This window comes from Alosa pseudoharengus, unplaced genomic scaffold (genome assembly GCF_046254945.1).
Source record: "Alosa pseudoharengus isolate Yale_2024_CS ecotype anadromous, Long Island Sound unplaced genomic scaffold, YU_APseudo_1.1 YU_APseudo_1.1_scf_22, whole genome shotgun sequence".
Taxonomy (NCBI): Eukaryota; Metazoa; Chordata; class Actinopteri; order Clupeiformes; family Clupeidae; genus Alosa; species Alosa pseudoharengus.
This window is the reverse complement of record NW_027468680.1, coordinates 6462941-6475440: the sequence shown is the minus strand read 5'-3', so window position 1 is coordinate 6475440 and position 12500 is coordinate 6462941. Positions and strand designations below refer to the sequence as shown.

The window sequence follows — 12500 nt, the reverse complement described above, 5'->3', positions numbered from 1 at the left end:
TGGAGTGGAATGCACACACCATCAACAGCTTCACACTCAGCAGGCCTCCAGAGCCAGGATTTTCCGACTGGACACAACCGTCCAACTCAACCTGGCCCTCAGAGGGGAATCCTCACAGAGGAGCTGGGGAGGAGGGGGCACACAACGACAAGGGAGGGAAAGAAAGAAAGAAAGAAAGAAAGAAAGACAAAAAGAAAGAAAGAAAGACAGAGATGACAAATAGAAAAAGACTGAACGAAGAAAGGAAGTGGGGGTACACTCTGGAAAAGAGAGAGGGAGAGAGAGAAAGATATAAAGAGAGAGAGAGCACAAGAGACAGAGAGAAGGAGAGGGGGAAAAGAGAGAGAATGTGTTTTTTTCTCTCCAAGACACCAGCTGGTTTTAAATGCATTTTTTCTTTGTCTCTCTCTCTCTCTATCCCCACGTCTCCCCTCCTCTCTGCACTGAAGCCTGGGCCTTAGCACAGGCCTGCTAAATACCAAGAGCTCCATCCCCAGCCCCAGCCCCATCCTCCTCTCCCCATGCCCAGCCTGGGCAGCTCTGCTGGGAGCAGATGGGGGCCGGCCTGCGTCCTGCGCCTCCACCCAGCCGGATCTCCCTCTAACAGATGGGCCCTGGATCCTGGGCTTGGCTAATCTGCGGCGTAGAGCCCGGCTGCCTGCCTGCATGCCTGCCTACTTAAAGGAACAGGCACGCCATGCTATAGGCGCCTGTGCATACAACACACAGTACACAGAACCCTACCCGCTCCAAAAGTAGCCTGGTTGCTACGCAAGCTGGATACTGGGCAGACCTCTGCATGTTTAAAAGAACTGCTATGCTGGTTACCTGTGTGCACAATGGTTTGGTGTGCAATGTTTGTATAGTCACTACCAAACATATTTAATGGCCTTCTCATGTTAGCTGGCTGTGCACAGGCCATGGAACGGCATGCCGACACGAAGGTACAGCCACGCCAAGCATTTATGTATACAGCAGACATTGCTCTGCCTGTGTAAAAGCACAGCTATGTCGCTCTGCTATGCTATGTGTGCAGTGCAATGCAGCTTAAATAGAAAGGCAGTGAGCGAACACACAGAGCAAACAGAGCAAGGCATGCTAAAAGGTTGCTGGTTGTTTGGGCATGGAGCAGGCAGAAGCATGGCCACTCAAAGGTGCAGCTGTGTTAGTAGCCTGCTCATAGGCTACTCATCAGTGGCCTGCATGCCTGCATAAAGCTATGGGCTTAGCTATGGGCAGATAGCAACATGCATGCTTAGCGGCACAGCAATGGGATAGCCTACTGTATGCTCTGCGCCTGCTTTAAGGCTTAACTATGCTAGCTGACTGTGTGCAATATGACCAGCGCTGTTTAAAAAGTGTCAGTAAAGGAAGTAGTTAATTTTAATTTGTATAGCACATTTCCTTCCAAAGTGCTTCACAGTTAAAAATAAGAGTTTAGAAGATGATTCCAACACCACTACAAAAGTACATGCTGGTTGACTGTGTGGATCCCACCGCTGTTTAAAAAGTGCAGCTATGCTAGTTGACTGTATGCGCATCATGGTTGCTTGTGTCTAAACAGAGCAGACAGCCTCACGCAAGGTGAGGCGCCCAAGCCATCCATCCATCCTGTGCAAGCCTCGGCTAGCCCTGCTGCTCCACATGGCTGCTGCAAGGGAAAGCTGGGAAGAGATCTGCTGCAGACTGATGACAGCCAGGATGACCTGAGCAAGGAAGAGAGGCAGAAAGCTCACGGCACAACCCTCTCCCTCTCTCTCTCTCCAAGACACCCTAAAAACAAAAGTCTCAATACTTCTCCAGTAACGTGCTTATCGGCCATCTTGGTAAGGACCCTGAAGCCTGTGTCTGAGTCATTCCAGAGGGTGATCAGAGCAAAGATTTTGCCAAAGAATGCCAGACTCAGGAAAAACAAGTTGGTAATGTTTCAGAAACATGCCATTTCAGTGGAATCAACACAACCCATTGTTCTAGCAGAAGTGGACAATCTGCCTCCTTTAAGTAAATGACATGCTCATGTTCAGTAATGTGAAACATGACTTTAGTCACTCAATAACAGGTGTGGTGTACAAATGATGAAGGGCTAGAGTATTATCATAGCTGCAAGGCAATTCCATCCAGGTTTGTCCTGTGTCATAGCAATTTGTCAACATCAGATGACAAACAAAAATCTACTATCGTAGTCAGATATCATTCCAAGTATGACATCACGCTGTCATATGGCCCACATAGGCTACCACCGATTACAACACTCAAACAACATTCTTTCACATGAGGGGGGAGATAAGCGTGTCGACCCAACACCTCTCAAAAGACCACAACCATTCGGCACAGGTAGAGTGGCACGCACGATGTGTTTTTTTTTTTTTTTTACAGTGCATCGCCACCCTACTGAGCTCACAAGTTTCTATCACATTTTGCTCATCAGGAATAGCCAGCGCTAACGTTACATCGCTGTCATTTTTGTTTGCTCCGGGAGTGAAATGTAGGCTACCCGATGCCGAGCCGATGACCCAGAACGCCAAGGCAAACATGACCACATTTATACTTTTATGCTGCAAAGTTAAGTCGACAATCTGTACAAACTTTATAGATTCATGAGATGTCCATTCGAAGCCTGTTCAACGACAGGTTTAAAACATCTACGCCATTGTGCGCTGCACACAAAGTAATTAGCTGATACATTGCTCGCATTGTGCCTGATTAAAATATCCCGGGTCGGGAGCAAGGGTCTGTCCGATTTATAACACAGGCTAGTGTAGTGGACATCTGCGAACAGACAACTAGTAAATCACAAGTATGTATCTTTGAGGAGAAACAAAGATGAAACGATTTCACCAACTTCGAAGTAGACGTAGACAGCACATCGACGGCATGAAACACTTTCACGAAGTCATAAATTTCAAATTAACGAACGCTCGGATCGGCAACTGTGCTAACTAGCAAGGTTGATGGCACTTCTTATAGCTTGTAATTCCTACATCATATGCTGTATAATCCTGCGTTAAGTCATACGAATTATTTGGATGTTAGGTGGTCAGATATCGACTCATAAGTAGCGATAAGCAGGCTACATTTTGGAGAGTGGGGATGATCATGCAACCAGAAATTCTCAGATAGCAACAACAGCTAAATGCGTCATTTTCAGTGCATTCTGGGTCTATCTTGCTGGATGGCTTCGCCCGACAATGCATTAAACATGGATCATGAAAAATTAGTAAAATGACAAATTACTTACGCTTTTAGTGGATTCTGAATGACAGCCGCCATTTTGCTACAATGTAACGCAAGATCAGCGTCTAGCAGTTCTGGGGGAAACCTACGAGGTAACAACCAATCAGGACACTGTTTGAAATCTCTGACCAATGAGACACCGGCGTTCGCATAGCAGGCGTGGCTTATGAGGTAAACTGTCAAAAGCATTTTAAAGGGTTTTCTCCTTGTACAGTATTCAGCACAATGCCGGCAGGGCCACCACTTGACATAACATTTCCCCATTCGTGGGAAGTTTTGAGAACCTATTATGGATAGTCTATCTCAATAGGACTGGATATCCGGAAGATGTATGGCAGATTAGGCATTTTTATACTCTCGTCTGTCCTTACACTGTTGACTCAACCTAATTATCTACAAGAATATTATTCATAATGGCTTAAAAGTAAACTGAAAAGCCATCTCATTGTTCCATGACCTGGCAGCCAATGACTGATAGAGAACCAAGAGCAGTACTACACAGTGCCACCTAGGGCGTAGGAATTTAAATTCACCAGTGACAAAGGACATCTGTTGGATCTGTTCTTTTACTATTTTCTGCTGTCATGATCATACGAGTACCTTTATTTGTGTTGTGGTAAAAAAAAGAGACACCTTACATTTCTTCCCCTTTAATCTGCATATAATGACACAGACAACACACGTTTTAAGTTTTACAGACACACATCTCTTCATCTTGGGTCAGTGCATAGTAACTGTAGCTGTGGCATGGAACTCTGTAGTCGTCACTCAGAGAGAAGTTGCCATGGGAACGGATCCCGGATCTCAGGGGTGGAGTCTGTCCCAGGAAGAGATGTATACTGGGACAGCAATGTCAGATGGTAGGTGGACACCGTGTATAAGTGCTGACCATAGACAGTAAAAGACAGACTGTAGATCTCACCACAAAGTGCTCAGAGGAGCATCATCCTCAGATCTGTTCTTGTGTGTATGGTGAGGTAAGTACAAACGTGATGGCATGGCAAGGGTCAAAGGTCAGGGGGTCACACGGAGAAAAGATATGCAGCACACACCACAACAACCGTTTGAAAATACTTTTTTTATGGCACTAGAACCATCACCATCAACGCATCTCCATCAAATACTCTGTCCTTGTGATACTTTTGATGGAGAAGTACCACAAACACCAAAGGGACGTGGTTGAATAATCAGTGCAAATGCGAAATGATCATGGCAGACAAGTGGTAACATTAGCACTACAGTAAATCAGACCATCAACCCCCCCCCACACACACACACACACACACACACACACAAACATCTTGTGTTCTTGTTTTCCATGCATCCTAGTGCAACTGATACAGGGGATTAAAACCCAGATAGCAGAGAGCTCCGGAGCAGACCTGACCCAGGTCCAGCTGTGTTCTGGCTCAGACCCGGCTGTATTCTGGCCCAGAGTCAGCTGTGTTCTGGCCCAGATCTGGCTGTACTCTGGCCCAGACTGCTCCTTTTTCGGCAGCTACATGGGGGTGGATGCCCCTCATGAAAAGAACAGTGCGGGCCAAGGCATTGCAAAAAAACTGAGCGGCTGGTGTGAAACAAAGGAAACACGTCAAACTGAATATATGGGTAAGATATTCTGTACATTCAAGGCAAACAGTTGTTTTCATTCACTTGCTAAAGGCAACAGATATCTGTGTGCTTTGAATATGTGTGTGTGTGTGTGTGTGTGTCTGTGGTAGTGTTTAGGACAGGGAAGTGCCTTTAGACAATATCGTTTCTGACTACACTAAAGTTACATAACCTATAAATGCACATTCACTACTGACTATGAGGAAATTTCAAATCATTTCAGTCTTCCTGTACAGATCTAGTGACAATCTAGGGGTTGGTACCCATGTTGTAAATAGACTCAATCCTTTAAAAGCTTACTGATACAAAAATAAATGTCATTTTTAACTGAAATCTTGACTGGCGCTCCATGGATACCAACCCAATCAGACAAGCAGATGATTAAACCTTTGGTCAATCCATCTCACACCCGCAGGTGACTGCTGTCCATGTCCAGCAAGCAGGACTGCAAACGCTCAGAACAGAGATATCAATAAATCTATTCACAATAAGAGCCTGCTCAACCGTCCCCTATTCTGACTTCAGTTGAGGTATTGAATTGGTGAATAGCTGTTCTTGAATGAATAGTCAATAGTTCTTTTAGTTTGTTTTGTTTTGTTTTGTTTTGTTTTGTTTTCATTAAGAAGTGTTTTCTAAAACGAAGGCCGGACGTAAATGGTGCCCAACTCAACGGGACGGAGCTGGAGGCGGAAGGGGAGACACCGTTTCAGGCAACTCAAGTGGCTACTTTTACAGAATACCGCATCATCTACAAACATATACACCATCTCCACGTCAAAACGCACAGACTATCGATCGGTGCTCTCACAAGACAGCTAATGATTCACTCTTCAATAGCAATCTACCACTGACGAATCAGCTCTTGGGCAGGTGTGTCGTTATCACTGACGAATCAGCTCTTGGGCAGGTGTGTCGTTATCACTGACGAATCAGCTCTTGGGCAGGTGTGTCGTTTTTTTCCCTTTTCTGTGACAAAATGCGAACTAAAACAAAAACAAAGCCTAATAGAAGGATTACAATAATGATGAAAACATAACATAATAAACATACATTAGCATTTAAATGCTATAAACACAACCAGATATGACTATATTTAATGATGAACCACACATGCTCCAGTCCAATGAATATCTAGGTGGCTGAGCAAATCTGTCAATATCTGCCACTGACTTGTAACAGCTGTTACTTCCTGTTGTAATAACAGAATAGATACTATCTGGCATGCTATGAGCATGAACACTTCTCCTCTATGGTACGCTTATGCTTTACCTTTCTGCAAGATAAAATGATCATTGAAAAATAAACAAACAAACAAACAAACGAGAAATGATCCCTGAATCATCCAAGTTTGATAAGCAATGTATCAGACCATTCCACAGTGTAACGTGTGACTTTCCATGATAAAATCAGAGATAAAAAGACTAAACAGTTGTACACTCAAGGCAATCACCTAATGGAGGAGAGGTTGGGGATGCGGTGAGGGAGGATGCACAAGATGGATTTGGGGGGGGGGTTGATTTGAGGGGTTGGTGACAGGCGTGAACTCCTGGTCTCTCCTCAGCTGATGACCAGTTACAGTACACCATATTACTCAACTAAGCACCAAACGTCAAGTGATCTCCAAAGGTTTAGGTGCAAGGCTGATGTCAGTTTTTTCTTTTGTCTGTTGTGCTGCACACACACACACACACACCATTTTGTATACGCATTACACACACGCACACACACATACACACACACACACTCACACAACAGCTAAAAATGTTTGTTAGGGGGAGAGGGGCAGAGGGATTTGGCGTAATGATAGAGTTGAGGGGTGGTGGAGCTAACACACTAAGTTCTAGAGTAGGTCCAGCCCTGCTTAAGGTCAAACGCTAGAGGAGTGCGTGGATCACAGGGGTCAAGGGTCAGAGGTCGCCGGGCCTCTGATTGCAGGGGGTGCAGACCCGGACAGGGTGGTCCCAGCCGCGAGAGGGCACAGGGCGCCTGGCGGGCGAGCACTCGGAGCACACACCCTGCCCGCATGCCCGGCAGTGGTGCTTGGACAGCTTGGCAGTGAAGTGGCGTTGGCAGCTGTGGCAAGAGTGGATATCCTGGTCGGGCACCCAGTAGGCTGGACGCGCGGCGTCCTTTACCAGCCCTGAGGAGAGGAGAAAGGAGAGGACAGGAGAAGAGAGAGGAGAGGAGAAAGGAGAAGAGAAGAGAGGAGAGAGGAGAGGAGAAAGGAGAAGAGAAGAGAAGAGAGGAGAGGAGGACCACAACAGGCAGGCAGAGGTGGGGAGGTTAAAGGTTAAAACCATCACGTACACAGATGGTTTGTCCTGCACTAGTCAACTAGACAAAATGACACATTACACAAATGTTACAATAGATAGAACAGAAAGATCTGTAAAATGTCAGGGGAGCACCTTTTCAGAGATGTATACAATTGTTATCATTATTTATTATTTATTAATTTGTAGTACCCTTTCCTTCCACTGATGTTTGGGGGGGGGTGCTTCAGAGCTACTGTTGGGGAGAAGCGGAGCAACCCTCCCCTTCTCTCCTCTCCTCCGCCATTATAAGCATGCATTATTCATTACGGCTCTATGAATTGTACATGTACCATCTTCCATGAGTCTAACCAACATTCATAATCTGCCACAGTGAATTAATGACTATGGGGTTTCCATTTTGTCTTTCTATTCCAGAGCATGTGTCAGCAAGTGTTAAGCGTCCTAGTGTCCTGTCTCTGTGTGTGTGTGTGTGTTTGTGTGAGTAGAGTGAATGTGTGTGTGAGATGAGATTCTGTGCATGCATGTATGTATATGTGTGTTTGTGTGGGCATTCAAACGTGTATGTTTGTGTGTGTGTGTGTGTGTGATGTATGTGTGTGTGTGTGTGTGTGAGTAGTGTGAATGTGTGTGTGAGATGAGATTCTGTGCATGCATGTATGTATATGTGTGTTTGTGTGAGTAGAGTGAATGTGTGTGTGAGATGAGATTCTGTGCATGCATGTATGTATCGTAACTCCTCCTATTACCGTCGGTCCCGTATTTCCGCCGTCTTGCGTGTATGTGTCACTTAATATCCATTTCTATACAAACCAAGACAGCGGACTCCTAAAGAAACGCAACCACCCACACCATAGGTGTATCTAAATTAGCTATGTACCAAAAATGACATTTTACCGTGACTCGAAGAGCTGTAAACAGTGTTGTAAGGCTGCGTGTACACAACCGCTTGGAGCTCCAGTGGAATTTTAATTTCACGACGAGAATTCTCGGTCTAACCGTCCATGTGCCGTTGAAACCGTGTAAATAGGCGACCCATCAGGCAAGCACTATAACTCCGAGCGTGGTAAACAAAATCGGATATTTCAGGCAGTAAATGCTCCCGTTAAGAACCAAACCAGATTTTGTTCAAATCTACACACCTATGGCTACTGAAAAATGTAAGGTTCATTTAGTAAATGTTATTTTGAAGTGTTGAAAAACATCGTTGTTTTAGAATTTCTGAACAAAAGTGGTGATACTTGGGGGTGTTACGATATATGTGTTTGTGTGGGCATGCAAACGTGTATGTGTGTGTGCGTGTGTCTGTGAGTGTGTGTGTGTGTGTGTGTATGTGTGTGTGTGTGTTAGTGGGTGTGTCTGTGTGTGTGTGTGTGTATGTGTGTGTGTAGCGGGTGGATGTGAATAAGTGATGACTAACGCTGTGATGACAGCTCCTCAGTCTCATCCTTGTCAGCGCGTGAGGAGTTTTGAGCCTGCAGAGCTGCCGCAGATGAACTGTGCTGTGGGCGACTGCTAAAATCTCACTCAGAGACGCCAGCCTTAAACACCAGCTCTACAGCTGCTAAAATCTCACTCAGAGACGCCAGCCTTAAACACCAGCTCTACAGCACACTGTATCTATCCTGACAGAAAAGGGCTTTGTTTGGAGAAAAGAAAATTGAGGATTTTTTTATTATTTTTTATTAATTAATTTTTAATTTTTATTGCACTTTGACAACTCCTATGCTTTTGAATTGGACTTTGTGCTTCAAATCTCTGGATGTCCTTCGACCAAAGAGTTATCTGACAGCCCTGTTAGTAGGTAATGCCCTGTATTACAGGATGTCTTGTTTTGTGGAAATACTACTTAAAATAACCTAAATTATCTGGCAAGATTTGCCAATAGAACAAGATTTTCACTTATAACAAAGTAAAAATAACTTAAATTAAGTGCAAAAATGTCTAAAAATGTCTTGTTATAAGCAAATAATAGAAAAACAAGCATATATTCACTTGATTTAAAGGTCCAGTATGTAGGAAATAATGGAAAATAAATGGTAACCATTCCAAAAATGATCACCATATGTTGTCAGAGAGTAAGGAAACACGATGAATTGAAGTAATGGCTTATTTGACAACATTATTATAACCTGTAAAACTCCGGAATCTCTTGGAATTTTCGTTTATGTTTTGAACTATTAATTCTAGAATAGCATATTAATAATGGGCTAAATATGTTACATTGGTATGGTACCTATTGAGAGGTATTTTTTGTTTTCACTGTTTCCGTAATGTGTAGCTGGATCATGGTTGGAGAAACGTTGAAGCAGCTGCAGGTCAACTAACGTTATTAGCTAAGTCTTAATTACATCTGGCAACCCAGAAGAGGCTTGCGTCTGGTAGTCTTGAGAACGTTCACCAGTGTTTTGATTTTGGCCTACAGAACGTTCGGTAACAATCCTACAAATCGCTCCTTTAAGGTTATTCATCTTACTTAGATTATTATTCTAGGATTTTTTACAGTGTAGTCAGCAGTATGCAGAATACAGTAAGATTATGTACCGGTACAAACAAATCAGTTTCTGACCAACAAAAACAAACTTTTTCATGATGGCCAGTGAGTTTGTGTTGCCTTTAGGCAGCATAGTGGACAAAATATGGCCTCTAACTGCCCAATGATCCGTTATGGATCTCTGAAAACAGATCAGGCTCCTAATATATGCTGTTTAACTGATACCTGACATGACACAGCCATGTTGATAGAGAGTTCTATATCAGAAATATAAACACGACGTCATCTGACAGCAGTCCAAAGCCCTGAGCACTTCTCTGAGGTGCCTGTCTGTATGTTCTCTATTTTTGTCTTATCTCATATGCCTTTCTTTCTTTCTTTCTTTCATTCATCTTGTCTTTTATCCATCCGTCATCTTTTCTATTCATCTCTGGACCCTGACTCTGTCACACCTCAATAAACTCATCAGCCCTTGTCACTCCTTATCATCAACTAATCACCACTGGATAATTATACACTGTACCTTTAATCACGACGAGAGAAAAAGAGTGGGAGAAAGAGAGAGAGAGAGAGAGAGAGAGAGAGAGAGAGAGAGAGAGAGAGAGAGAGAGACACACACACACACAGACAGATAGAGAGAGACAGACAAACAGAGGTAGAGAAAGAGAGAGGGGCAGACAGAGAGAGAGAGAGAGAGACAGAGAGAACGAGAGAGAGAGACAGACAGACAGACAGAGGTAAAGAAAGCGAGAGAGAGAGATGGAAACCTCACAGTGAAGAGGTCTCTGTGGTGCAGGACTGAGAAACTGTTCTAGAGTCTTCCAAATCTCAGAAAAACAATACTCTCAGTGACCACTAGAGGTCAGGAACTCCATGGTCAGAAGTGCTGGAAGACTTTGGCAGAAATCAGTGAAGAGCTCTTACATTAAAGGTTAGGCCTGTGAGTCTGGCAACAGGCTAAAAAGCTGATATTACACCTCATGAAGCAACGTGCTGATTGGCTAGAACTATTTACAACTCCGTCTATTACTCATATGGTATACTGGACTTGACCTAAGGACGATGCCTTAAATCAAGTTTAGTTTTGGACGCTACTCCTCACTCACCTAGTGGGATGTCAATGGCAGTGACGACAGCTCCTAATGTGTTGGACACCGCTTCTCCAACCTTCCTGGCCAGGGTGCCACCATCCTCCTCCTCATGCTCCACCACCACTAGCTCTGAGGGAGGGAGGGGTACACACACACACACACACACACACACACACCACACACACCACACACACCACACACACACACACACACACACACACACACACACACACACACACACACACACACCACACACACACGGGTGTGTCAATATCAGGACTCTCTTCATAAGACTGCATGTGGATGGGTGTGACCCTAAACCTGTGGCTTGGACATATGGTCAGTGTGAGTGCGTGTGTGGATGTACTGTATGTGTGTTCTAATGTGTGTGTGTGTGTGTGTGTGTGTGTGTGTTCTAATGTGTGTGTGTGTGTGTGTGTGTGTGTTGTGTCCTTCATTGCACAATTTTAACAAAGTGTGTGTCTGTATCCATATGTTGTGACATGAACATTCAATGCAAGTGCCACACCCACCCACTCATGCATGTTTGTGTGTATGTGCCTTTTACGTGTGTGTGTGTGTGTGTGTGTGTGTGTGTGTGTGTGTGTGTGTGTGTGACAAATGTCCTGTGCAAGGTCCTTGCCCACCTGTGTGTGTGTCCTTCTGCTCGTAGCATGCGTCACACACTCGGACCGGCGTAGGCCCCCAGCCTCTCTCTGGTACTGGCTGCAGGCGCGACGAACACTGGTCACAGAACCCCTCTCCGCACGCGCGGCAGTGGTGCTTCGAGTCATTCTCCTCAAACACCACCCTGCACTTATAACATGTCTGAAATACACAGAGACAACACACACATTACCATTACCACACACACACACACACACACACACACACACACACACACACACACACGACTCCTTTAAGAGTCATTCTCCTCAAACACCACCCTGCACTTATAACATGTCTGAAATACACAGAGACAACACACACATACACACACATTACCACACACATACACACACAAGACTCCTTTTAGAGTGCACATGAATCTGTAGGCCTAGATGTTAATAGGATAATTAGAGAAGCCTGATCATTTGTCTACACACATTTCAAACCTCCTTTCTCAACATTCTCTAGCCTATTTTACTGTGGTTACTAAGTTTAAACTAAATTATATTACAATATTTTTGTTGTATTTATAAGCTATAAAACATCTTAACATACCAGTTTAGTTTTCTAATCCCTACATGAACAAACTGCTTACTGCATAATAAAAGATAACTAAACAAGACTTGACTTGTTCATATTTTATTTGCAGAATGGACAAGACAAAAAGAAGAGATAGCTTACATGACATTGGAGTTTTCCCTCCAGTAAATGCCACTGAATATAGCCTAATATTAATGCCATATGTGCTTAAGTCATCATTTCAAACTTTCTTAACATACTCTGGTCTACAGTCACTTTACTTAGATGGTTTTTACTTGAGAGAACATTATTTGTAATACAGGCAGGGAAATGGCTAAATATGGTTTGCTTAATTATGATAAGCTCACATTGTCTCAAATCCAAAGAGGAGGATGAGGGGTCTGTTGCTACTCCACTCCCTGGTGTGAAAGCTTCTGAAACTGAGGACCAAGTTTTTCACAACGTTAAGATCTGCTTCTACTAAATTTGACATAACTATGATGTTAACATGACATGTTGAGCTACCAAGCTACTGTACCTATGACACTGATTAGCCTATTATTGCTAATTAGGCGTATAGACATTATTGCCTATCATTTAAAATGAAAA

The 12500-nt window shown here is 43.9% G+C and overlaps 2 protein-coding genes across 4 annotated transcripts in view; both read right to left on the bottom strand.

Moving 5' to 3' along the window:
• Nucleotides 1-3292, bottom strand: part of LOC143139685 (zinc finger protein DPF3-like) — a 32996-nt gene extending 29704 nt beyond the window's left edge. For all 3 annotated transcript variants that reach the window (XM_076300367.1, XM_076300368.1, XM_076300369.1), the window contains exon 1: nt 3239-3292. In XM_076300367.1, the coding sequence (XP_076156482.1) occupies nt 3239-3270 (32 nt within the window). In that variant the 5' untranslated portion in view covers nt 3271-3292. The remainder of the gene's footprint in view (nt 1-3238) is intronic.
• A 576-nt stretch (nt 3293-3868) lies between these two features.
• Nucleotides 3869-12500, bottom strand: part of LOC143139684 (zinc finger FYVE domain-containing protein 1-like) — a 17940-nt gene continuing 9308 nt past the window's right edge. The window contains exons 9-11 of the mRNA XM_076300365.1: nt 11351-11531; nt 10719-10832; nt 3869-6985 (exon numbers count right to left, since the gene is read on the bottom strand). Coding sequence (XP_076156480.1) covers nt 6753-6985; nt 10719-10832; nt 11351-11531 — 528 coding nt within the window. The 3' untranslated portion in view covers nt 3869-6752. The remainder of the gene's footprint in view (nt 6986-10718; nt 10833-11350; nt 11532-12500) is intronic.